Source organism: Dendrobates tinctorius, unplaced genomic scaffold (genome assembly GCF_039654945.1).
Source record: "Dendrobates tinctorius isolate UK_male_01 unplaced genomic scaffold, ASM3965494v1 ptg000023l, whole genome shotgun sequence".
In the NCBI taxonomy this organism is placed as follows: domain Eukaryota; kingdom Metazoa; phylum Chordata; class Amphibia; order Anura; family Dendrobatidae; genus Dendrobates; species Dendrobates tinctorius.
Genome location: NW_027361691.1, coordinates 8,782 through 34,464, shown reverse-complemented (window position 1 = coordinate 34,464; position 25,683 = coordinate 8,782). Strand labels below are relative to the sequence as shown.

The 25,683-nt window shown below is 41.4% G+C and overlaps 1 protein-coding gene across 6 annotated transcripts in view; it reads left to right on the top strand.

The window, feature by feature from the left end:
• The window catches only part of LOC141084475 (teneurin-4-like), a 1,565,389-nt gene extending 1,543,163 nt beyond the window's left edge, over positions 1-22,226 (top strand). For 5 of the 6 annotated variants that reach the window (XM_073569176.1, XM_073569174.1, XM_073569177.1 and 2 more), the window contains 2 exons: positions 6,189-6,389; positions 17,117-17,742. In XM_073569176.1, coding sequence (XP_073425277.1) covers positions 6,189-6,389; positions 17,117-17,406 — 491 coding nt within the window. In that variant the 3' untranslated portion in view covers positions 17,407-17,742. Of the gene's footprint in view, positions 1-6,188; positions 6,390-17,116; positions 17,743-21,201 lie in introns of those variants that run through there. The other variant, XM_073569175.1, reaches the window with a different exon arrangement.
• The last annotated feature ends 3,457 nt before the right edge of the window (positions 22,227-25,683 follow it).

The following is a 25,683-nucleotide window of genomic DNA, read 5'->3' as shown; positions in this document are numbered from 1 at the left end:
CTGCCCCCTATGTACAAGAATATAACTACTATAACACTGCTCCTATATACAAGAATATAACTACTATAATACTGCCCCCTATGTACAGGAATATAATTACTATAATACTGCCCCCTATGTAAAAGAATACAACTATTATAATACTGCTCCTATGTACAAGAATATATCTACTATAATACTGCTCCTATGTACAAGAATATAACTACTATAATACTGCTCCTATGTACAAGAATATAACTACTCTAATACTGCCCCCTATGTAAAAGAATACAACTATTATAATACTGCTCCTATGCACAAGAATATAACTACTATTATACTGCCCCCTATGTACAAGAATACAACTATTATAATACTGCTCCTATGTACAAGAATATAACTATAATACTGCCCCCTATGTACAAGAATATAACTACTATAATACTGCCCCCTATGTACAAGAATATAACTACTATAATACTGCTCCTATATACAAGAATATAACTACTATAATACTGGTCCCTATATACAAGAATATAATAATACTGGTCCTTATATACAAGAATATAACTACTATAATACTGCTCCTATGTGCAAGAATATAACTACTATAATACTGCTCCTATATACAAGAATATATCTACTATAATACTGCTCCTATGTACAAGAATATAACTACTATAATACTGCTCCTATGCACAAGAATATAACTACTATTATACTGCCCTCTATGTACAAGAATACAACTATTATAATACTGCTCCTATGTACAAGAATATAACTATAATACTGCCCCCTATGTACAAGAATATAACTACTATAATACTGCCCCCTATGTACAAGAATATAACTACTATAATACTGCTCCTATGTACAAGAATATAACTACTATAATACTGCTCCTATGCACAAGAATATAACTACTATTATACTGCCCCCTATGTACAAGAATACAACTATTATAATACTGCTCCTATGTACAAGAGTATATCTACTATAATACTGCCCCCTATGTACAAGAATATAACTACTATAATACTGCCCCCTATGTACAAGAATATAACTACTATAATACTGCTCCTATGTACAAGAATATAACTACTATAATACTGCTCCTATGCACAAGAATATAACTACTATTATACTGCCCCCTATGTACAAGAATATAACTATAATACTGCCCCCTATGTACAAGAATATAACTACTATAATACTGCTCCTATGTACAAGAATATAACTACTATAATACTGCCCCCTATGTACAAGAATATAACTACTATAATACTGCCCCCTATGTACAAGAATATAACTACTATAATACTGCCCCCTATGTACAAGAATATAACTACTATAATACTGCTCCCTATGTACAAGAATATAACTACTATAATACTGCCCCCTATGTACAAGAATATAACTACTATAATACTGCTCCCTATGTACAAGAATATAACTACTATAATACTGCCCCCTATGTACAAGAATATAACTACTATAATACTGCTCCTATGTACAAGAATATAACTACTATAATACTGCCCCCTATGTACAAGAATATAACTACTATAATACTGCCCCCTATGTACAAGAATATAACTACTATAATACTGCCCCTATGTACAAGAATATAACTACTATAATACTGCCCCCTATGTACAAGAATATAACTACTATAATACTGCCCCCTATGTACAAGAATATAACTACTATAATACTGCTCCCTATGTACAAGAATATAACTACTATAATACTGCCCCCTATGTACAAGAATATAACTACTATAATACTGCCCCCTATGTACAAGAATATAACTACTATAATACTGCTCCCTATGTACAAGAATATTACTATAATACTGCCCCTATGTACAAGAATGTAACTACTATAATACTGCCCTAATGTACAAGAATATAACTACTATAATACTGCCCCCTATGTACAAGAATATAACTACTATAATACTGCCCCTATGTACAAGAATATAACTACTATAATACCGCCCCTATGTACAAGAATATAACTACTATAATACTGCTCCCTATGTACAAGAATATTACTATAATACTGCCCCTATGTACAAGAATGTAACTACTATAATACTGCCCTAATGTACAAGAATATAACTACTATAATACTGCCCCCTATGTACAAGAATATAACTACTATAATACTGCCCCTATGTACAAGAATATAACTACTATAATACCGCCCCTATGTACAAGAATATAACTACTATAATACTGCTTATATGTAGAAGAATATTATAAGTATAGCTTTTGGTAAGTGAATCCATGGTAATCTTTATGAGGCACGGTGTGAGGCTGTATTATAGTTTTGTCTTGCATCCAACTTTCTGAGACAAGAAAGCCCTAAGGTCGCATTCACCCCAATATCCACAGTGGTGGAGTCGTTGAAAAAGAATCAAAGCCCAACAAAGAAAGTGTATCTAATCCTGTCCCAGAGAATGCAGCCAAAAACCTAGGGAGCAGGGGAGGAGAGACAATGGGCATTGTATCAGCCTCCTTGTGAAAGGATCTCATTTCAACATGAAAAATGGTCATAGGATTATGATAAATGGGGCGCTGTGACACGTACATTCTCCTCTCATAATCCGTGGTTGGAGCGCTTAGGTAGCAGAATAGCCTTCCCTATGTGACAGAGACCCTTTTAAAAACCTGTCTCTCTTTTCCCATTGACCTTCAGAGTAAGTGATTAATGGCGGAGCGCTCTGTGTTTGTCATCTGTTGGAGGCTCTTCTCGCCCAGCGCTCATCCCATCTGCCGTGGTGTGCTGTAGAGTGCTGCCCACCGACTCCTTCTTCCCTCTCATTAATAGGCACTTTTTTTTTTTTTTTTGCTTTCCATTATATAGGAAAGTTAGTGGATCTCATAAATGTTAAACCTTTTACAGAAAAAAAAATAATTAACTCGTATAGACATTTTAAATTAAAAAAAAAAAAAAAAAAAAAAAATTCCAAAATTTAGTAATAAGACAAATTTTGAATTAAAAAAAAAAAAAAAAAAATAACAATAAAAAAGAGTCTCGAATTAGAACGTGATTGATTGGTCTCCTCAAGCTTGAGCGTACATGGATAAAAGTCAATCAAGTCCACCGATTTCTTCAAGATCGGCTCACTGTCGAATGGATAAAGGGGATTCCCAAGTCTACATTATACAGATCGGACCTGATCAATTTCAGTATGCCTGATCCTTTTTCTGCAGTTGAATATGTGGGATCAGTTAATATCTAATATTCCTGGAGGTCTTGGGTGGTTATGAGTTATATCTGATATACCTGTATATCTTGGGTTGTTATGGGTTTTATCTGGTAACCCTGGAGGTCTAGATTAGTTATACTTTATCGCTGCAGGTCTCAGGTGGTTGAGTTATGTTTGATATTCCTGAAGGACTTAGGTGGCTATGGGTTATATATGATATCCCTGGAGGTCTAGGGTGGTTGTGAGTTATATCTAGAATCCCATAAGGTCTGAGGTGGTTCTGGGTTATATTTGCTATCCCTGGAGCTCTAGAAGGGTTATGGGTTATATCTGGTACTGCTGGAGGTCTAGGTTGGTTATGGGTTATATTTCATACACCTGGAGGTCTCAGGTGGTTATGGGTTATCATATCTGATATCTGTGGAGGTCTAGGGCAAGTTTTCCCTCCTACAAAGAATGGAGAGGTCTGTAATTTTTATCGCAGTGTAACGTTCCACCATGTGAGTGGACGGGGATTACCCACTGAGGCAGGTCTTGGAGGTAAACACTGGCACATTCAGGGTTAAAACGAGTCCTTTCGGTTTATTTGCTCCATAAACCTCACAGTAACAAAACATGGTTTCCAGCCTTCACAGCAGTCAAAAGCAACATAAACAGTCCTTAGCTGGACTGTGTTCCCTCAGGCCCTGTTCACACACAGGCCGGGGCAATGTCCATAGCAGAGCTCTATCTGCAGCCAGACACAGGAATAGCCTTTAGCTCAGGCGAAAGCAAGCATAAAAAATGTCCTTTACTTCAGGCTCAGTCCTGGAGCCTCAGCAAAACACAGGAGGGTTATCCCTCCTCACATACAGCCAGTATACATAGGCCTCACCGGGTCAGCAGCCTCAGCACGTGGTCTTCAGGAAGGTAGCCCACCTTCCTCCACCTAGGCCTGCTGGGACCTTCCACATGGCCCAATCAGATCCATGCGCTCTCTCAGGTGACCAGACCTCAGGTACCTTATATGGTCCATAACCACTCCCACAGGTGATCACATGGCTATGACCTCACTAAAGGTCCTACAACCACTCACATTCTTTACCACAGTGTTCTTTAAACACACCCCCTGGGTGGGTTTGTAGGTAACCAGGCCCACCCATCTCTCTAGTTACCTGGAAACTTCTCCCTTATACATTGAAGCAACACCTCAGCAATATCACTGCTGATAAACACAAGTCTCCATCCCAAAGCCACGCACTTTGAGATACATAATGGCCATTCAGTATTCTGCTATTCATACTTTCTCCTGGGACATACACACAGCGCCCCCTAGTGGACTCAGTGGTTACAACACCACAGTAGGTACACTTCACCTGTGAGAGACAGAATCTAAAAATAAATTCCAGAAAATCACATTGTATGATTTTTACATAATTAATTTGCATTTTATTGCATGAAATAAGTATTGGATACAATAGAAAAACAGAACAATATTTGGTGTTGAAACCTTTGTTTGTAATTAGAGGTCAGATGTTTCCTGTAGTTCTTGACCATGTTTGCTCACACTGCAGCAGGGATTTTGGCCCCCTCCATACTGATCTTCTCCAGATCTTTCAGGTTTCGGGGCTGTCGCTGGGCAACATTGAGTTTCAGCTCTTTCCTAAGATTTTCCAGGCCACTCCAGGACCCTGAAATGCTTCTTACGGAGCCACACCTTAGTTGGCCTGGCTGTGTGTTTTGGGTCATTGTCATGCTGGAAGACCCAGCCAAGACCTATCTTCAATGCTCTTACTGATAAAAGAAGGTTGTTGGCCAAAATCTCATGATATATAACCGCATCCATCCTCCCTTCAATATGGTGCAGTCGTCCTGTCCCCTTTGTAGAAAAGCACCCCCAAGGAGCGATGATTCTCCCACCATGCTTCACGGTTGGGACAGTGTTCTTGGGGTTGTGCTCGTTCTTCCTCTTCCTCCAAAAATGGCGAGTGGAGTTTATATCAAAGGTTCTATTTTGGTCTTCTCTGACTATATGACCTTCTCTCATGCCTCCTCTTGATCATCCAGATAGTCATTAGTGAACTAAAAATGGGCCTGGACATGTGCTGGCGTGAGCAGGATGACCTTGTGTGTCCTGCAGGATTTTAATCCACGATGGCATAGTGTGTTATGAACGGTATGTATTAGACTATGATCCCAGCTCTCTTCAGGTCATAGATCAGGGCCTTTCGCGATATTCTGGGCTGATTCCTGACCTCTCTTAGAATCATCCTTACCCCACGAGGTGAGATCATGCGTGGAGCCCCAGACCAAGGAATATTGACAGTCATTTTGCGTTGCCTTCTCACCAAGCTGCTTGCTTATTGTCCTGGAGCCCATCTCAGCCTTGTGCAGGTGTGCAATTTTGTCTCTGGTGTCCTTGGACAGCTCTTTGGTCTTGGCCATGGTGGCGAGGTTGGAGTGCGATTGAGCGTGTGGACAAATGTTTTCTTTATTCCGGTAATGTGTTCAAACTGGTGCAGTTAATACAGGTAATGGGTGCAAAGTAGGTGGCTTCTTACAGAAAAACTAACAGGACTATGAGAGCCAGAATTCTTGCTGGTTGGTCGGTGATCAAATACTTATTTCATGTAATAAAATGCAAAATAATTATGTAAAAATCCTACAATGTGATTGTGTTTTTTTTTTTTTGTTTTTTTTTAAAGATTCTGTCTCACACAGGTGATAAAAAATTACCGTGACATCACCATTCTTTGTAGGTGGGAAAACTTGCAAAATCGGCAGCGTATCAAATACTTATTTACCGCGCTGTATCGATTTATTTAAAAGTAGATCTAAAAATATATATATGTGCATACATCTTTTTATCTGTGTATGTAATGTAAATATATACTTTATAATAATTTTTTATTTTTATAGGATTAATTATCCTCTAATGAATACAAGATGGCTGTATTATAAAATATATGATATCATTATTTTTAGATTTAGACTCTTCTTTTATGAATTTTAGTGGACTGTATGGATCCCACATGTTCCGGGCGAGGAGTATGCGTGCAAGGAGTGTGTCACTGCGCCGTCGGCTGGGGCGGGACGAGCTGCGAGAATCCTCGCGCAACCTGTTTGGATCAGTGCTCCGGACATGGGACCTTACACTCCGAAACTGGTATCTGCACCTGCGACGCCAACTGGACAGGTCACGACTGCTCAATAGGTAAGCTTGAGCTTTATAAAAAAAAAAAATAGAGGGGTCGAAAAGTGATCGGTATTTTGAGTGTTTTGGTTATTTATTTTTTTTTTTTATTGTTTAGGTTTTTTTTTTATTAGTAAAATTTTGTTTTTTTAATAGAAATCTCCAATATGTCTCATCTGTTTTGGATCAGGTGTGCGGCTTGGTGGCGCAATAAATGGGATATGCTAGTTGGGGGGGGCCCGTTAGAGATTTCACGTCGGAGCCCGGGACTTGCAGCTTTCTAACATCTGCTTGTTTGCATTTATTTTCCCACCCTTGTGTTTACGCTGCCGCGTTTCGCGCTCTTTGCAGGCTTGTTACAATCATTAGCTTCCTAACAGCTGTTTTTCCTCCCTGACCCAGAAGCCCCCATTTACCGTACCGTCATCTAAGCGCAATCTTTCCAGTTGACTAAACAGATTTTAAATGTGATCCTGCCTTTTCTATAACCCATGATGGATAAACTCCGACCGCTAGCAGCATGCGTGTGCTGGCATTCCCACTGTGTGTCTAATGTATCTTTCTAAACATTGTCATATCTCATTGATCAACCCACACTTTGTGATGAAGCAAAGGAACCCCCCCCCCCCCAATAGGCTTAGAGGTTTCCAAAGTTTGCAAATGAAATCTCATGTTAAATTCATGTGATGCCAAAGGACACTCTGGCCCCGACGCGCGCTGTCTCAGGGTGATACTCCCACCTCTCTCCATTGCTGTAAAGCTTCCATTTAGAGGGTGTGAAGCTCTCCAGAGGAGGCATCATGTCCTCCAGGAGACTGAAGAAGACTTTCTATTTAATATTCAAGATGAATAAACATTGGTCCTGGTTGGAAGGTCACAATCACAAGTCAAAAAAATGTCCTGCTGGTGATGCATACATTGTAATGGACGACAGCAACATGAAACGCGTTGGTAAATGTCTTGTCAGATGGGGGACAATAAGATTGGTCTCTGGCATAAGGAAATGACAATGTAAGTAGAAAAAAATAATCAAATTCTGCTGACGCATTTCAGGCAGACTCAGGAATGCGTTGGTTCCCTTGTCACAGATGGCAAAATTCCCATTAATAACCACTTAATCACCTTAGATGACATGATGATAATTGATATTTATTTTTCATTGTGGTATTGGATCCTCCGATTTCAGGAGGGCTAAGGTGGTCATGTGTTAATGTCTAATATTTTTTTGCAGGTGTTTATGGGTTAATATCTATTATCCCTGGGGATCTAGGGATCTTGCTAGACATTAATTTATTTTTTTTGTTCTGTTATCCAAACTAGAATTGTAGTGTGGATATGTCTTGTAATCTAATTCTTTACCTTCTTTTGCTGCCTTTATGGAGAAAATAGATTCTAAAGTGCATAGATCTGTACTCCGTGAGGGTGGGGAGAGCAGGGTCTTCATAGTATACAGACTATTTAATATATAAAATCCGTTAAGGTGTAGGAGGGTTCCCTGGCTCCCTGTAGGTAGTTATGGTTTACTATCTAATAGCCCTGGAGGTCTAGGGTGATAAGGATTAAAATCTAACATTTCTGCAGGACTGTGGTGTTTATGGGTGTATAGCTAACAATAAGCCACAAACCATCTAGACCCCAGGGTTATGAAATAACCCACAAACCCTCTAGACCACTAGGGATAATAAATAATAACCCACAAACGCTCCATACAACAGGAATATTAAATTATAACCCACAAACCCTCTATACCACCAGGGATATTAAATAATAACCCACACAAACTCTATGCTACCAAGGATATTAAATAACCCACAAACCCTCTATATCACCAGGAATATTAAATAATGACCACAAACCCTCTATACTACCATGAATATGAAATAACCCACAAACACTCTATATCACCAGGAATATTAAATAATGACCACAAACCCTCTATACTACCATGAATATGAAATAACCCACAAACCCTCTATACAACCAAGGATATTAAATATCCCACAAACCCTCTATGCTACCAGGGATATTAAATAAAGCACAAACCCTCTATACCACCAGGGATATTAAATAACCCACATACCCTCTATACTTTATGGAATTTTAAATAATAACCCACATGCCCCCTAGGCCAAACGGGATTTTGCATATTAACCCATAACGACATCTAAATCAATAACTAGATATTAATCCTTAACTGATCCTAATCCTTTAGGGATATTACATATAAACCATAATCACCCGTAGACATTCAAAAGTATAAGATATTGACCTACAAACTTTCTAGACCACCAGGGATATTGTATATTAATCCACAACCACCTTAGATCTCCAATAAAGTTAAATATTAACCCATAACCACTACTGGAATGCAAGGGATATTCAATATTAACTCACATACCCCACAGACCACCTGGGATATTAGATTTTATGCAACAAACCCTCTATACCACCAGGTATATTTAATATCCCAATTAATCTATGGGATTTGTGGTTATTATCTAACATGCCTGGTGGTCTGGGAGACTTATAAGCATTACTTAATATCCCTTATGTTTTAGGAATTGTTATGGGTTAATATTTTATTTTTCTTGGACGTCGAAGGTGATTCTGGATGTTAACCAATTGATTTCAGGTGATTCAGGGATATTAATGTAATATCCCTGGTGGTCTACATAGCTTGTTGGTTAATATCTCCCCACTTGAGGTCTATAGGTGGTTATGGGCTAGGTTAATGGCTAATATTCATTGAGATTTAGATGTGGTTATGGGTTATTATGCAATATTCCTGGTGCCCTAGGTGGTATGTGGGTTTAAGGTCTAGGACTGGTTTTGGGTTATATCCAATACTTAGAGTTCTCGGATTAGTTAAAAATTAATTTGTAATAATCATTGAGGTCTAGATATTAAGGGTTAATATGGAATACACCTGGTGGGCTAGGGTGATTTTTTTTTTTAGACTCCTAATTAAACTCCAAAATCTGTTTTTTTTTTTTTTGGTGAGTTCCCCCTAGTGGCAGCCGAAAGATATACAATACTGGTTGATTATATTGCATAGGCACACATGGGGGGCATGGTACCAGCATTTGAGAATGAATCTCTCAGCTGTACAGAACATGCACCTCGCCACATTTTATCATCAGTAACCATTTGTTTCTTGGCGGCTGCACTTCCAATAATGGTCCGTAAGCTGGTGCCTAATTCACATCTAAGAAACCCTTAACAGATGGTTTGTAACATCAGCTAGCAGGGGAGCGAGGTGCGGGACAAATGGATTGTGCACAGCCGACACAGCGAAAGACCCATCTCTGTGCGGAGACCTCCCCGTGTACAAAAGGAGAGGAATTCTGAAATGATGGCAAACTTGGTGACGAGACTCGTTCACCATTGCAAAAAATATATATTTTTTTTTTACGAATTTTTTACTATTTTTATTTGAATTTTTTTTATTAATACAAAGTATTTTTTTGAAGGTCCACACTTGCAGAATTTTTTTTTCTTTCTTACCCCCCCTCCCCAACCTGCTGTATTGCAAAATTCTAGAAGTATGGATCTTTAAAAAAAAAAAAAAAAAAAAGATTTCCCAAAGCTGGGGGAGACCTCCTGGACTCCGAGAAGAGGTGCCGAGTCTCTCGTGTGCAACCGGAGCTTCTGAAAAACTTCTGGAAAGCAGGTTTTGGGTGGCATTGGTGGCACACAAAGCCTATATAGTGGGCAGGGTGGGGTGTGGAAGATTAGTGGGACGTGGCACGGGGGGTACGCTCTCCTACCACATGGGGTATGCCAAAAAAGTTGGCAAGTATGGATAACGCATTAGGGAAATGGGCCATAATGAAGGACCTTCTAGTCTTCGTGTTCAGAGGTCACCATTGGGGAAGGTTGGGCATTAATGAGGCATGACATGAGTATGGTGCCCACTGCCAGCCTGGGATTCATTGCATTTGGCCCATTTTTGGCAGGGTGTCCTTGAAAAATTTCCTCCCAATTTGCTCTTTACGAAAACTCCCTAAAAAGTCGGACACACTCATCGCTGACATACGTAATGAACCACCCCGCGGATGAGCACCAAGAATAAAGCAACCTCCTCCGCCAGCCTTCTACAACACATAGACCCTCCAGGGGCTTTTTATAGTTTTTATTTTTGTCTTTTTTTCCCTCAATCTTTTACAGTCGCAAGGGTTTTCACAGCCTTGTCAGAGGTCAAATGTGCAATCTGTGACTTTAATGGGAAAAATGAGGCCTCCTCCTGGATCCTTGTAAAAAGCTGAAAATCTTTTTCGCAGGCCGAGCGTCCTCCTCGCTGTATTGGCCCCTTGTGGCAACTGCCAAAGGACAAGTGCTTTTTTCAGATCTTGATATGGAAGAAGGTCAAAAGCCAATCATGGCCCCTGGCAGTGAGTCTCCTTCATAGAAGCCGCTCTGTCACGTGTAATCTTGGACATCTATTCACGAGGATTTTTTTTCTCTGCGGCGCTCAATAAGCATTGTCTTATCGATTCAGGAAGACAGGAGGACAAGGCAGGGATTAAAGTTTATTAAATACATGGATGCGGGTGTAAAACGCAGAGGAAGATCATTGTCACTCCACGAAGCAGGGCAGATAACGAATGAAATATTGAATATTTGCCATCTGCTTAGAAATATATCTGCCTAAGAGATCACACAACACTTACAGATTCATCATTCATCACTACAGCCCTGATGCCCCAGCAGGAAGGAAAAGATTACTGCTCCTATATACAAGAATATAACTACTATAATACTGCTCCTATGTACAAGAATATAACTACTATAATACTGCTCCCATGTACAAGAATATAACTACTATAATACTGCCCCTATGTGCAAGAATATAACTACTATAATACTGCCCCTATGTGCAAGAATATAACTACTATAATACTGCTCCTATGTACAAGAATATAACTACTATAATACTGCTCCCATGTACAAGAATATAACTACTATAATACTGCCCCTATGTGCAAGAATATAACTACTATAATACTGCTCCTATGTACAAGAATATAACTACTATAATACTGCTCCTATATACAAGAATATAACTACTATAATACTGCCCCTATGTGCAAGAATATAACTACTATAATACTGCTCCTATGTACAAGAATATAACTACTATAATACTGCTCCTATGTACAAGAATATAACTACTATAATACTGCCCCTATGTACAAGAATATAACTACTATAATACTGCTCCTATGTACAAGAATATAACTACTATAATACTGCCCCTATGTACAAGAATATAACTACTATAATACTGCCCCTATGTACAAGAATATAACTACTATAATACTGCTCCTATATACAAGAATATAACTACTATAATACTGCTCCTATGTACAAGAATATAACTACTATAATACTGCTCCCATGTACAAGAATATAACTACTATAATACTGCCCCTATGTGCAAGAATATAACTACTATAATACTGCTCCTATGTACAAGAATATAACTACTATAATACTGCTCCTATATACAAGAATATAACTACTATAATACTGCCCCTATGTGCAAGAATATAACTACTATAATACTGCTCCTATGTACAAGAATATAACTACTATAATACTGCGCCTATATACAAGAATATAACTACTATAATACTGCCCCTATGTGCAAGAATATAACTACTATAATACTGCTCCTATGTACAAGAATATAACTACTATAATACTGCGCCTATATACAAGAATATAACTACTATAATACTGCTCCTATGTACAAGAATATAACTACTATAATACTGCTCCTATATACAAGAAAATAACTACTATAATACTGCCCCTATGTGCAAGAATATAACTACTATAATACTGCTCCTATGTACAAGAATATAACTACTATAATACTGCTCCTATATACAAGAATATAACTACTATAATACTGCCCCTATGTATAAGAATATAACTACTGTAATACTGCCCCTATGTGCAAGAATATAACTACTATAATACTGCTCCTATGTACAAGAATATAACTACTATAATACTGCTCCTATGTACAAGAATATAACTACTATAATACTGCCCCTATGTACAAGAATATAACTACTATAATACTGCTCCTATGTACAAGAATATAACTACTATAATACTGCCCCTATGTACAAGAATATAACTACTATAATACTGCCCCTATGTACAAGAATATAACTACTATAATACTGCTCCTATGTACAAGAATATAACTACTATAATACTGCTCCTATGTACAAGAATATAACTACTATAATACTGCCCCTATGTACAAGAATATAACTACTATAATACTGCTCCTATGTACAAGAATATAACTACTATAATACTGCCCCTATGTACAAGAATATAACTACTATAATACTGCTCCTATATACAAGAATATAACTGCTATAATACGGTCCCCTATGTACAAGAATATAACTACTATAATACTGCTCCTATGTACAAGAATATAACTACTATAATACCACCCCTATGTACAGGAACATATCTTTTAGTTAAAAAAAAGGTGAAAATAAAATACAAGTAACACAAACAGCAGGGTCATTTTCTCATACATTCCCTTTAGGGTTTAGGTATGGAGCTAGTGTAGGATTGTGTCGGTCATAATCATACAATTTATAGGGCTGCGGTATTATGGGTACAACGGGTTCCGTAAACTGTATTTGGCAAAATAAGTTTTGCTCCTAAGAGCTTATTGTCTGTTATCTCATTATCTCTCCCAGTCCCTGCAGACGCTTTGTAAACTAATCAGGTCAGCACTAATAAGGCAGAATTGGATCCCTCAGAAGAAACTTGGTTTACTACTTGATACTAATCTTGAATTTACTGCAGTTTAGATGTTTGCTTTTTTTTCCTTTTAAGTTGGTGCAATTTTAAACAATTTGAGCAAATTGTATCTAAATATTAGTGGAGTGTGGGATTCTTTTTTGAACTACACTTGGTTTTCTGATGGCGCCCCTTTGAAATACGGTGTGCACAAAATTATAAAGAAATTAATAACTTCCAAAAATTAAAAAAAAAAATTAAATCAGTTGATTCTTTGGCTACAGCTCATTGGCTGCTCTTTAGATTGCTCATCGTGACTATGGTGTGGTGGCGGCTCCGTGGCTCCTTCCCAGTGGTGGCCCTGTGTCTCCCTCCCGGTGGCCGCCCTACCGGTGGCCGCCCTGTAACTCCCTCTTGGGGACGGCCCTGTGTCTCCCTCTTGGGGACGGCCCTGTGTCTCCCTCTTGGGGACGGCCCTGTGTCGCCCTCTTGGGGACGGCCCTGTGTCGCCCTCTTGGGGACGGCCCTGTGTCGCCCTCTTGGGGACGGCCCTGTGTCGCCCTCTTGGGGACGGCCCTGTGTCGCCCTCTTGGGGACGGCCCTGTGTCGCCCTCTTGGGGGGGACGGCCCTGTGTCTCCCTCTTGGGGGGACGGCCCTGTGTCTCCCTCTTGGGGGGGCGGCCCTGTGTCTCCCTCTTGGGGGGGGCGGCCCTGTGTCTCCCTCTTGGGGGGGGCGGCCCTGTGTCTCCCTCTTGGGGGGGGCGGCCCTGTGTTACCCTCTTGGGGGGGGGGGGCGGCCCTGTGTCTCCCTCTTGGGGGGGGGGCGGCCCTGTGTCTCCCTCTTGGGGGGGGGCGGCCCTGTGTCTCCCTCTTGGGGGGGGGGGGGGGCCCTGTGGCTCCCTCTTGGGGGGGGGGCGGCCCTGTGGCTCCCTCTTGGGGGGGGGGCGGCCCTGTGGCTGTTGCTTGGTATAAGTGTTGTGATGGAAATCCCCCATTTTACATGTGTCCGCTGTAGAGTGGGCGCTGTTATGGAGCTAAGTGAACTGTAGACACCCCAGAAGTTGCAGTTTCCCATAGTTCATTGTTTTTCTTGGCGCACACGCGGCTTCACTGTCCGGCATTTGCCTTGGGACTAATAGCAGCATACAGTGGGGTCCCTAAAGGGCAGACCCCTTGGACCTCTCTGATGCGTCATAGCCATTATTTACCTTCACATCTGTAGTAGTAATTCTCCTGCCGGAAGCCTCGGGGGTTTGCTGAGATATTTTCTATGATGTTCAGGCTACAAAAAAAATTACAACTTCTAACAAATGTCTTCCAAAATTTCCACAGCCTTTTTCCTGACACTTCCTGTTCTTTCTCAGTCCGCTGTAACCGGCAGTGAGAGGAGAAGGTTCCCATTGACGTCTGAGATAATCTGTTGCACCGGACGGATTATCCTGAATCCAACAAAGCAGCCATTGTACTGGGCACAGAGTGGCCATGGGGCCCAGATCACATTCTCCTATATTGTCCTACTGGACCTCTTGGTGGGAGGGTCCTTACTCATTTTTATGGGGGTATAACTTTGGGAAGTCGGGGTTAGTGTGAAGTCATTTCTTTATTTATCTGTATACTTTCTAACACACAGCTCCAAATCCCCTGCATAGACTTCAGTAAGACTCTGGTTCCCTTCAGCCACCACTAGAGGGAGCTCACTGTACGCTGTATGTATACTGAATAGCATCATTTACCTTATACAGTGTTGTATAATGTGTTCTTAAAAGGTGAGGGTTCAAAATGTGTAAACCCACCATAAAACACTATTTTCATTCCTTTCTTTATCTTTTTACTTTATTTTTTTTATTACATTTTGTCTTAAAATTTTAAACTTTATTAGAAAAAAACTTGTCCCATTTTGTAAAGGGGGAAAAATGGCTTCTTTTTTTTTTTTTTTTTTTTAACTTTTCAATATTTTTTTTTTCTTACATTTTTTTTTTCCAATTTTAACTTTCATTTTGCCATTTTTATATGCTTTTTTAATGCTATTTCTTCTATTTTTTCTTTTACTTTTTTCTTTTGCCTTTTCTTATTTTTTTTTTTTTTTTTTAAATTTTTCTAATCATTTTACCAATTTGTGGCTTTTTTTTTTTTTACATTTGAATGTAACTTTTTTTTTTCTTACCCACATTTATTTTTCTTCTCCCACAATGTAAAAATTAATGTTTGCCTCTTTTATTTTTTTTATTATTTTTACTATCTTTTCTATTTTTTTTTCTCTTACCATTTTTATTTCATTTTCACTTTTTTTTTTTAAATATTTTTCATTACCTTCATTTATTTTTCAAGTTCCACTGTGAAAGAATAAATGCTTGCCATTTTTTTTTAATATCTTTACTATTCCTTTTTTTTTTTTTTTTTTTTTTTTTATTCATTTTTTTTTTTTTCTAAATTTGTGCTTTATTTTTGTTTTTTTCACCCACATTTATTTCTCTTGTCCCGCTGTGTAAACCATAAAGATTTACCGAGGAAAACGATCGTTAATGACGGAATATATGAGGGGGGGGGGGGGGGAAAGAAGAGAAAAAGAGCTGTCGAAATTAATGAAATTCCGTCAGGCTGGCAGATTAACAAGCCACGACGCGGCCGATGTAGCACTCGGCTGCATTATCAGTCATTTATTCCTGCATTGTTTTCACACTTAACCAGTTTTTAATTAAATATGACTTCTGTAACGTTCTGCAGGAAAGTTTTCGCCCGCCCCTCCCCCCGCCCGCGGGTCCCCTAGGATTTTCCTGGCACAAAAGCTATACGCGGAGACGACAAATAGGCGAATCAATCATGGGAGACCTTCGGCATCTACTTCCATCCTCTTATTTTTTTTTTTTGTAATCTGCTTATAAAATTCTCATTGTCAGGAAGGATTAGCGAGCAGCAGGATACTTCTCGGACAATGGCGAGGTATCTGGCCAGAACGCTCATTGATGTCCTTTCCTACGTGTCGTGGAGACTTATTCGGATGGATAACGTGAATTTTAAAGGGTTCAGAAGGTCCAAACTTAAAATAAAAAAAAATAAATTCTAAAAAAAATTTAATTTTTTTTTTTGTTTTTTTTTTGCATGGATGCAGCCTGCAGTGTAAAGAATGGAGGTTTCTAATAATTAGGATTAATAATCAACTGCACACACTGCAGCTATTTATATGATCTACAGACAGGATGGGTCTCGGAAAACAAGTTGGCTGAAATAAAAAATAAAAAAAAAAAAGGAAAAAAAAAAGACAGCATAAAAATATATTTGGATGCAGCCTGCAGTGTACAGAATGGAGATTTCTTGTAATTAGGATTAATAATCAACTGCACACACTGCAAGTGATATATGGACAGGATGGGTCTCGGGAAAACAAGGTGGACAAAAAAAAGCCTGCAGTGTAAAGCATGGAGGATACTTGTAATCCGTTTTGCACTCCGCACCTGTCGCAGCAGCACAGAGTGTTTCTGGAGATTGCGTATACTCGTCTACTGAGTAACCTGTTCATTTAGGACAATGCTGTGAGGGGGATTTGATGGTGGACAGAAAAGGGGGTTCTAGCAGCGCAGAGTATTTCAGGATCGGGATGACGCGATGATGACACGGCATTAATATGGAGCGGGCAGCGTGTGTCCGGGGGACACCGAGATGAAGAGACGAGCGGTGTATCAGGCGGATAGTGAGCAGAGTAGGGGTCGTGAGGAAGCAGAGTATTTCAGGAGCGCTTCCTCCTAAGCTGGGACCTATCGGGGCTGCACGCAACAGGGACAGTGCCAGGAAAATGGAGTCCAGATGGACACCGTAGAATGAGAGATACTGGAAGGAGCGGTCTCCCAGCAGCACAGAGTATTTCAGCTGACATTGTGAAAACACTATAAAAAAAAAAAAAAAATCCACGGTTGGTTAATCCAATTATTAATCGTGTTGTTTTCTTCTTTTCTTTATCATTTTCTTCCCCGCAGAAATCTGCGCGTCGGATTGCGGTGGCCACGGCGTGTGCATCGGAGGCAACTGCCGCTGTGACGAGGGCTGGATGGGCTCGGCTTGCGATCAGAGGGCATGTCACCCCCGCTGCAACGAGCACGGCACCTGCCGAGACGGGAAGTGTGAATGCAGCCCCGGCTGGAACGGAGAGCACTGCACTATTGGTAGGACGAGTCGCGGGGGAACAACGACACGAAGTGACACAGGCATGCTCGGCGGCGGCGACGCGCGTCCGTGCGGCATGTGCAGCTCCGTCCTGGGTTCTTAGTTCTGACATCATCATTTCCTCATATTCAGTTGTAACAAAATGTCCTTTCATTTGGTGATTAGGAAAAAAAAAAAAATTATTGCATAGAATTGCCTAAAAAAAATCGCCAGCTGATCGGTGGAGGGCGATCGATGGGGGTGTGAATGTGTGCTGATTATGCCACCTGTTGGACTGGGCCATACTGACCTTTCACCCATAGTACCATACTTACCATCTCATCTGGTGGCTCACTGAGCAGAAGATAACACGTTGGGTCAGGGGCATTTGTTTTCTGTAATTGCCAGTCTATTGGGCTTTAATAACTCTCAAATGCAAACATTATTTAAGTTTTTTGCACCCATTGGCTTCTATGGACCCACTGCTTGCAGAAGAGCTACTGAGAATCCATCAGCGAACTCCTTCAGAAAGGGAAGTTTGTAACTCTTTCATCCTTCCTTTTTCTGAGCTCCTCTCATTTTGACCACATCACAGTTCAGCTCTCCTTGAATGTGGTCTGCGGACACACATCAGCACCGAAGATGGATAATAGGGGTCGCAAACTCTCTCCTTTCAGGATGAGCTCCCTGACAGATTCTCAGTTAACTCACTCATTGTGCTGAGAATCAAACAGCCTTAAAAATCCAAACTGGACACTAAAGTTTATTCTTTTTTTGCCCAAAAGACAAGCATTTAAGTTTATATATAAAAAAAAAAACTTCCCGAAAGTGTCTTCCAAAACATCTTGAATCCTGGAAGAGGTCTCTGCTGAGACTTTACTGAAGTTTTCTTCCTTTAGACGCACTTTTATACATTTAAAAAAAACCAGACAAATAGGATGTTTTGGTCTACAGAACATTTTCCTGTTACTAGCGGGCTTTTTGGGAGGATATTGCAGTCATGGACCCTCATTGTCCTGGTGTTAATCGGCCATAACGTCACTGGTCACAGTCACTCATAAGTTTCATGCAGTGATAGTGCCTCGCTGTGTGTATGGGGCGGGTGAAACACAATACAGTATATTTAGGTTTTTTTCCTCCCTATATGTAGTAACAGTGTGCAAGTGAGTTGTATATTATTTTTAATACTTTAATTATCCATCTGAATAATAAGTAATAAGATATCCTGATCCATGCAGTTGTTAAAGGATCCCATCAGAAGGATTTTACTACTGAAACTAGTGGCTTGGTTGTATAGGTCCTAATCTTACGATAAAAAAGATACCTGTCTTGTAGTGATCCGATGTACCAGCGCTGAGAAATCAAGAGTCGAAGTCGCATAAAAATTAGCCCGGAAGTGCTTTGGGGGCGTGTCCGTGTCCAAATGCGCTGACACACCCCCAGGCTAATTTGCATGTAGCTTCAAAGCTTGATTTCTCAGGGCTGGTACATCGGATCACTACAAGACAGGTATCATTTTTATTGTTGTTTTAAGACCTGTCCAGCCGTACCACTAGTTTCGGTCCTGAACGGTTATCTTTTAAAGGGGTTCTCTAATTTCTGTTAGTAGCGTATAATGTTTGGACATTAAAAGGTTTTGCAACTTTCTAGTATACATTGTCCTTAAGTCCTCACCGTTTTTAAGTCTCTGCTTGCTGTCAGTGAGTTGACCCGAACATATCTAATAGTCCTCCCCGCTGAGTGTTTGCTACAATTGCATCCAGTATATAGTTTACAGTCCAGACTGGAAGCAACATGTAGAAAACGCGAAGGTGTGAGATCTATTAGGGTTTGTAGGGAGGCAAGCAGAGATCTTGGAAATTGAAAAACAAAGACTATTAGAAAGTTCTAGAACTTATCCGTGCAGGGAACTGCAGCCGGCCCCAATATATTGAAAAGGTGGCCGGGAATACAGTGGAAAAACTGTTAAAGGGATACAGCACTAAAACAGCAATATGGCATTTTCATTGTGAGGAAGCCCAGACCTTCAGCCATTGCTAAGTGATGGCATGCCCTAGTGACACACCATCGCTTGCTGGGAAGGAATACCTCTTTAGATGCTATTACCAGAATACCCCTTTAAATTATATTATGGGAATACCTGTTTAAATTATATTAGTGGAAAAAAAACCCTTTAATTTATGCTGGGATACCCCTGTAAATGATATATCACGTTTGCACTCTTTCACTGGACTATCCCTTTAAATTCTAATTCCAGAACTCCCTCTTACATATTACAGGAATGCCCCTTTTAAATAACACTACAGAAATGTGATATTTCCCGAGCACCCCTTTAAATGATAATATGGGAATCCCCTTTATCTGACATTACAGCGCCCCATTCAGTACCAGCCTCTGCGAGCTTTTCACTGTCGCCCTCCTTCTCGCCGCGGTGTCGGTGGGCGAGCAGACCCCCCCTTGTGATGGGCGAGCAGACCCCCCTTGTGATGGGCGAGCAGACCCCCCTGTAGTGGGTGAGTAGACCTCCCCCTTCTGTGATGAGCGAGTAGACCCCCCTGTGATGAGCGAGCAGACCCCATCTAGTGGACGTGCAGACCCCCTGTGGTGGGCAGGTAGACCCCCTGTGGTGGGCAGGTAGACCCCCTGTGGTGGGCAGGTAGACCCCCTGTGGTGGGCGCATATCCTCTGACCTTGGAGACTTGGAATTGGCTGAGTGAATTTATGGCAGTGGTCCCGGTCACAGAAAAGAGAGCAGCGCGGCCCCCCGAGGAGAGGGGAAAGTGGTAAAAGCCAGTAGTATGGCACAGATGAAAGGACATTGACTGGCAATGATCTCTTGGTGGCAGTGAGCTTCCTCCTTGTCCTTGTGTGATGTCTCACCTGCATGGCGCCCCTCCTCCCTCTATGTGCATTTGTGTCATTGTCTGCTTTATAGCCGAAAAATAAAACCCCTAATTGCCCCCTCGCTGCTCCGCGTGATGCATTTAGGATGCCTTTATAGGACCGAGAAGCATTCGGAAAAGAAAAATATGGGACTGCGCAGTCGAGTCCACATCACCCAGATCCACTTGGAAACATTATATTATGGAGAAGTTTGCATTTTATACTCCAGTCACATCCAGAGCTGCATTCAACAGATAACGGCGCAGGATTTTGCTTCTCACTGTTGCCCTCTGCTGGTGGAAAGTGTGCATAGATCAGGGTTGAAGATGTTTCCTTGCACCCCCTATAGCAATGGTGCAAGGAACTGTGATTCCTAACATATTCTCCTTTCTGGGCAGTCACAATGGCCTAGAATGCCATCCAGCAGGGGGCAGCGCACTCAAACAATTCAGCCAGAGGCTTATGCCTTTCCAAATTGCAGCTAGTGGAATTTTCTATGCAGCTTTGGCTGTGAATGGAGTATTAGAGATCCATATAGCAGTTACTCATTTCTAAGAGAAAAGTTCACCCCCAGTCTGTGAATTTCAATCCCAGGGGCATAAAGGATGCAGGGCATTGTCCTATATATGGGCACTCTTTTCTTGGTGCCGGAATCCATAGATCTCTATGGTCTCTCTACACCCATACAATAGGAGTTTAGGTGCCAGCTGGTGGCATTTGAGGACCCTTATAAATATTTCATCAGCCATAAAGCTCAACATACAAAGATTTAGGGAGGTCAACCTGTCGTCGGTGGAGGGCCTACTGCTGGTGGAGAGCAGCTTGGGCAACTTCTGAACTGTAGGGTGACCAATCTATTGGGTCTGAGCTCACTGGCTGTCATCAAAGTGGTCCTTACCGGATGTGGGGACCCCTTTAATTACTTACTGATTCCTCCCCCCCCCTTAATTAGGTTACTAATAAAAGTTTGTTTGCTAAACAAATATCCCAAAGTGAACAATCCCTTTTTAAGGTATGCAGTTTTTACCTTTTGCAGAAAGAAACTCTCTCAAGAGCTGAAATCCAAGTGCAGCTTCCTACTGAATGCTTCCATTGTAAAGGTTTCCAGGCTCCGTGCATGTGTGTGTGTTCCTCTGAGCCGGCTTCGTCTCATGGCTATATAACGCGGCTTCTCTTCTGTCCCTTTGTGCTTTTGTAGCCCGTGCACGGCCGGCTAGCACCCAGCACTTATTCAACCCTACCTTAAATGTCCTGTCTTTTATTCCCCAAGCCCACTATCTGGATAAGGTAGTGAAAGGTATTGTATCAGTTTTCCTATTGTCTTGTGTTTCCACAGAAATGTTGTCTTCTTCCATCTGATGCTGCTTTATATCCAACATCACCCTCCCTTTCATGTGTCCTTGTCGCCTTCTCACAGAGACAGACATTTTTTTTGTGTTATGCCATCATGGAGGCTTGAGATATACATATATATATTTTTTCTTTGCTTTGCCATCGGCTTGCATTTGCTCATACACGAATACATATGGCTATACAGCCTATAGTTTTTGCTATTATGTTACACGTTATGTAATCTGACTATAGACATAGCATGGCAGTCAGGAGATCTGCGTGCCATAAACGTGGCTCCTCAGGGGCGGTCCCAGAAAGAATTTATCTAGAAGGCATCTATAGTGATTGGCTGAAGACATTTGACCAATGAGCTTTCAGATTATAGAGACAACCCACGACGAAGATGTTGGCTTCAACCATGCTTACCAAAGAAGTTCTCCTCTCCACCAGTGCTGGAAAAAATTGAGGTCATATCGCCCTTTTCTTCTAACAGTAGGGACAATAACCTCTAGGATATCTTACCCCATGATTCAGGGTTGGAGTAATGAGATCCAGCACCAGAAAAAATCCTTACTTGTTTATTGTGCGTCCATGTATCCATCTTAGCCACGCTCCACTCTTAAGTTCAGAGGACAGTGTCGAGACCTACATCTAATGTTTTATGGTCTCTTGTAGATGACCTGTTTCTTGTCATAGATAGATATATAATTTTTTTTTCTACCTGGTGTAAACGCCGCTGTTCTCCTGAATCCAGTGATGTTTTTCTTTTGCTGCTGCGCCTCTCCGTTCCTGAGATATGGCCTTATAGAATCAGATCATAGAATCGTAGAGTTGGAAGGGACCTCCTGGGCCATCTGGTCCAACCCCCTGCTCAAAGCAGGATTCGCTAAATCATCCCAGTCAGATGTCTGTCCAGCCTCTGTTTGAAGACTTCCATTGAAGGAGAACTCACCGCCTTCTCTTCCCTGTATACAAATCTTTTCTTTTTGGGCAAGTGGGCGTGGTGCCCAGCAGTTCTTCGTGGGCGTCACCTTGAAGATGTCTCTCCCAGTTGGCTAAATAGAACTTTTTTTTTCCATATAAGGTAAACGTGGCCATAACTCTGGAAAGGAGAGGCGCAGGAAAAAAAGGAAAACTACGCCATAATCGGGAGAATAGCGGCATTTACATCATGTAAAAAAATATACTGTATATATTAATGACAAGTGACAGGTCCCCTTTAAAGGACATTGTCTGAAAGGAGAGTGGATAAGGTGCACAACTCTCGTTTTCCAACAGGATCATACATGGTTGGCCATTAAACAAACGTATCGAGTCATAAGAGGTTTTAGAAAATAGTTTTGGGGTGATTAGTTTTGTCCATCATGGATGTAATGGGAAAAAAAGGGGTCTCTATCAGTAACCTAAGGGTCTGATGGTGCAGGGTGGACATGAAAACCAATTATGAAAATCAGGTCAGACAACAGACATAAAAGATGTGTGGGTTCCTCAAGTCGGCCCATATTTGCTCCTAGATCAGTCAGTTTAGGGGTGTCTACTGGTGCCCACCAACTCCGAAAATAGTCATATCCAGTCATGTGTTCTCTGGCGGGGAGGGGGTGTCTCCAATAATATCAGCAGCATCAATGGTCATTGAGGAAAGTCTCTGCTTTGCCATGTGTGCCTGGTGCCCTTCTTTCAGGATGGATTATCAATACTAACCCAAAAAGTTGCACCAGATTTGGTCACTATGAAGTAAGGGGAATTTAAAGGGTTGTCTAGGAGGATCGATCATTGATTTTTGTAGCTTTTTTGATTTAAAGGGAATCTGTTAGCAGAAAATGACTGTTGAAACAAAGCATAGGCGCTTGATGCAAGCTGTTCTGTGCACATCCCAATCATTCACCACCCTCCTCTCTATTGATTGACAGCTCTGGGTTTTCACGAGTCAAAGACGAGCAGAGAAAAATTATAAACAAGTAGGTGGGGAGGGTGCAGTGAACCAAATGGCTATGCCATGGGTGCACCGATCGCCTGAGCTTGGTTTGGACAGTCATTTTATGCTGACAGACAAATCTACAATCCCAGATTCTTTTCAATTTGTTTTTGAATCCTGTGAAGGGTTAAGTCATACAGTAGAATTGAAGCCTCTTGGGGAAAACCTTTTATATTCCGATTTGCTAAGAAAATGAGGTTAAAGGAAACTGTTTTGGTTGGAGAGCGCGGCGCCCGTGTCTGAATATCAGCACTTCCTTTTCCAGATCCATTTGTCTTTCCTAATTATTGGCTTTTTATCTGGTGCTTTCAATAAGTTAATTGAGTCGCTGCTGAAATGAACCAGTCAGCTATGAATATTTTCCTATTTTGAATGTTTTCCAAAACTTTTCACTTGACGGGGCCCGAATTTCATTAAAAGTTACAGCTCTGGCAGCAAATCCCGCTGCCGCTCTCCTCTGCCGCAAGTCACATCCTGATATTTACTGACGTCTCTCCATTGTTATACATTTCTTACAGCTTGGTTTAAATGTGACTGATTATCCCCCAAATAAAATAGAGATCTCTCTCTTTCTCTCTCTCTCTCTCTTTCTCTCTCTCTCTTTCTCTCTCTCTCTTTCTCTCTCTCTCTTTCTCTCTCTCTCATTTCTCTCTCTCTCATTTCTCTCTCTCTTTCTCTCTCTCTCTTTCTCTCTCTCTTTCTCTCTCTTTCTCTCTCTATCTTTCTCTCTCTCTCATTTCTCTCTCTCTCATCTCTCTCTTTCTCTCTCTCTTTCTCTCTCTCTTTCTCTCTCTCTCATTTCTCTCTCTCTCATTTCTCTCTCTCTCATCTCTCTCTCTCATCTCTCTCTCTCATCTCTCTCTCTCATCTCTCTCTCTCATCTCTCTCTCTCATCTCTCTCTCTCATCTCTCTCTCTCATCTCTCTCTCTCATCTCTCTCTCTCATCTCTCTCTCTCTCTCTCTATCTCTCTCATCTCTCTCTCTCTCTATCTATCAATCTCTCTCTCCTCTCTCTCTCTCCTCTCTCTCTCTCCTCTCTCTCTTCTTATCTCTCTCCTCTCTCTCTCTCTTCTTATCTCTCTCTCTCCTCTCCTCTCCTCTCCTCTCTCTCTCTCTCTCTCTCTCTTCTTATCAAATTCAAATAGGCTTTATTGGCAGGACCAAAATACAATTAGTGTTGCCAAAGCAAGAAAAGAAGTGTGGCAGGGGAGTGGATTAGGGTAGTGGGGATGGGGAGTGATTGTCCATTTGGAGGTCTTTAGTTCCTCTCATCTTATGACATGTGGTGACATATTGGGCGGCGACCTCCACCATTGATTCTTCTTCCCCCAGCAGGATGCAGAGTTTCCTCTCCTCGTCCATGGATGGGAAGTCTGGGGTATGGGTGGTAAGTTTCTGGAAGTGGGAGTCCCTCACTGCTGAGTATTTGTTGCAGTGCAGCAGGAAATGCGCCTCATCTTCCAGAGCCCCCTGTTGGCAGTACTGGCACAGTCTGTTCTCTCGTGGCTTGTATGTCTGTCAGTGCCGCCCTGTTTCCACCTCTAGGTTGTGGGCGCTTAATCTGTATATACTCAGGGTCTGCCTGTCTTTGGGGTGGCGTAGCCTTTCCAGGTATGGAGCCAGTGTGTAGTCCCTCCTCAGTGACCGGTAGATGGTGAGTTTCTGGGAGTTCTCCAATTCACTCTTCCAACCCTCCATATATTGCATCTTGCAGCTCTCTGAGATCTTTTATTTGGGCTTTAGTTAGGGTGTGTTGCTGACTTTGGTTGAGCTGGCTGCCGAGGTTCCTGGCTTGCTCTTGGCTCTGGCTCAGCAGGGCTTTATGATGGTAGGAGCTGGGGTTGCTGTTCTGTATATGCGCCTGGTGTGATAGCGCCCTCTTGTGTATAGTGAGCCATAAGGGGAATCGGCCCAGCTCTGCCCGACAGGCTATGTTTGAGGTGCTGCGATGTACCTGGAGGAGATATTTGCAGAACTCCAGATGGAAGACTTCGGTTGGGCTGGAATCCCACTTTTTCTGGTCTGGATAGGTTGCTGGACCCCATACCTCGCTGCCATATAGCAGTATAGGTGTGATGACGCTGTCGAATATCTTGAGCCAGACTCTCACCGGTGGTGTGAGGTGGTACATTTGTCTTCTGATGGCATAGAAGGTTCTGCATGCTTTCCCTTTCAGGGTCTCTGCTGCTTGCTTGAGGCTCCCGGTTTGG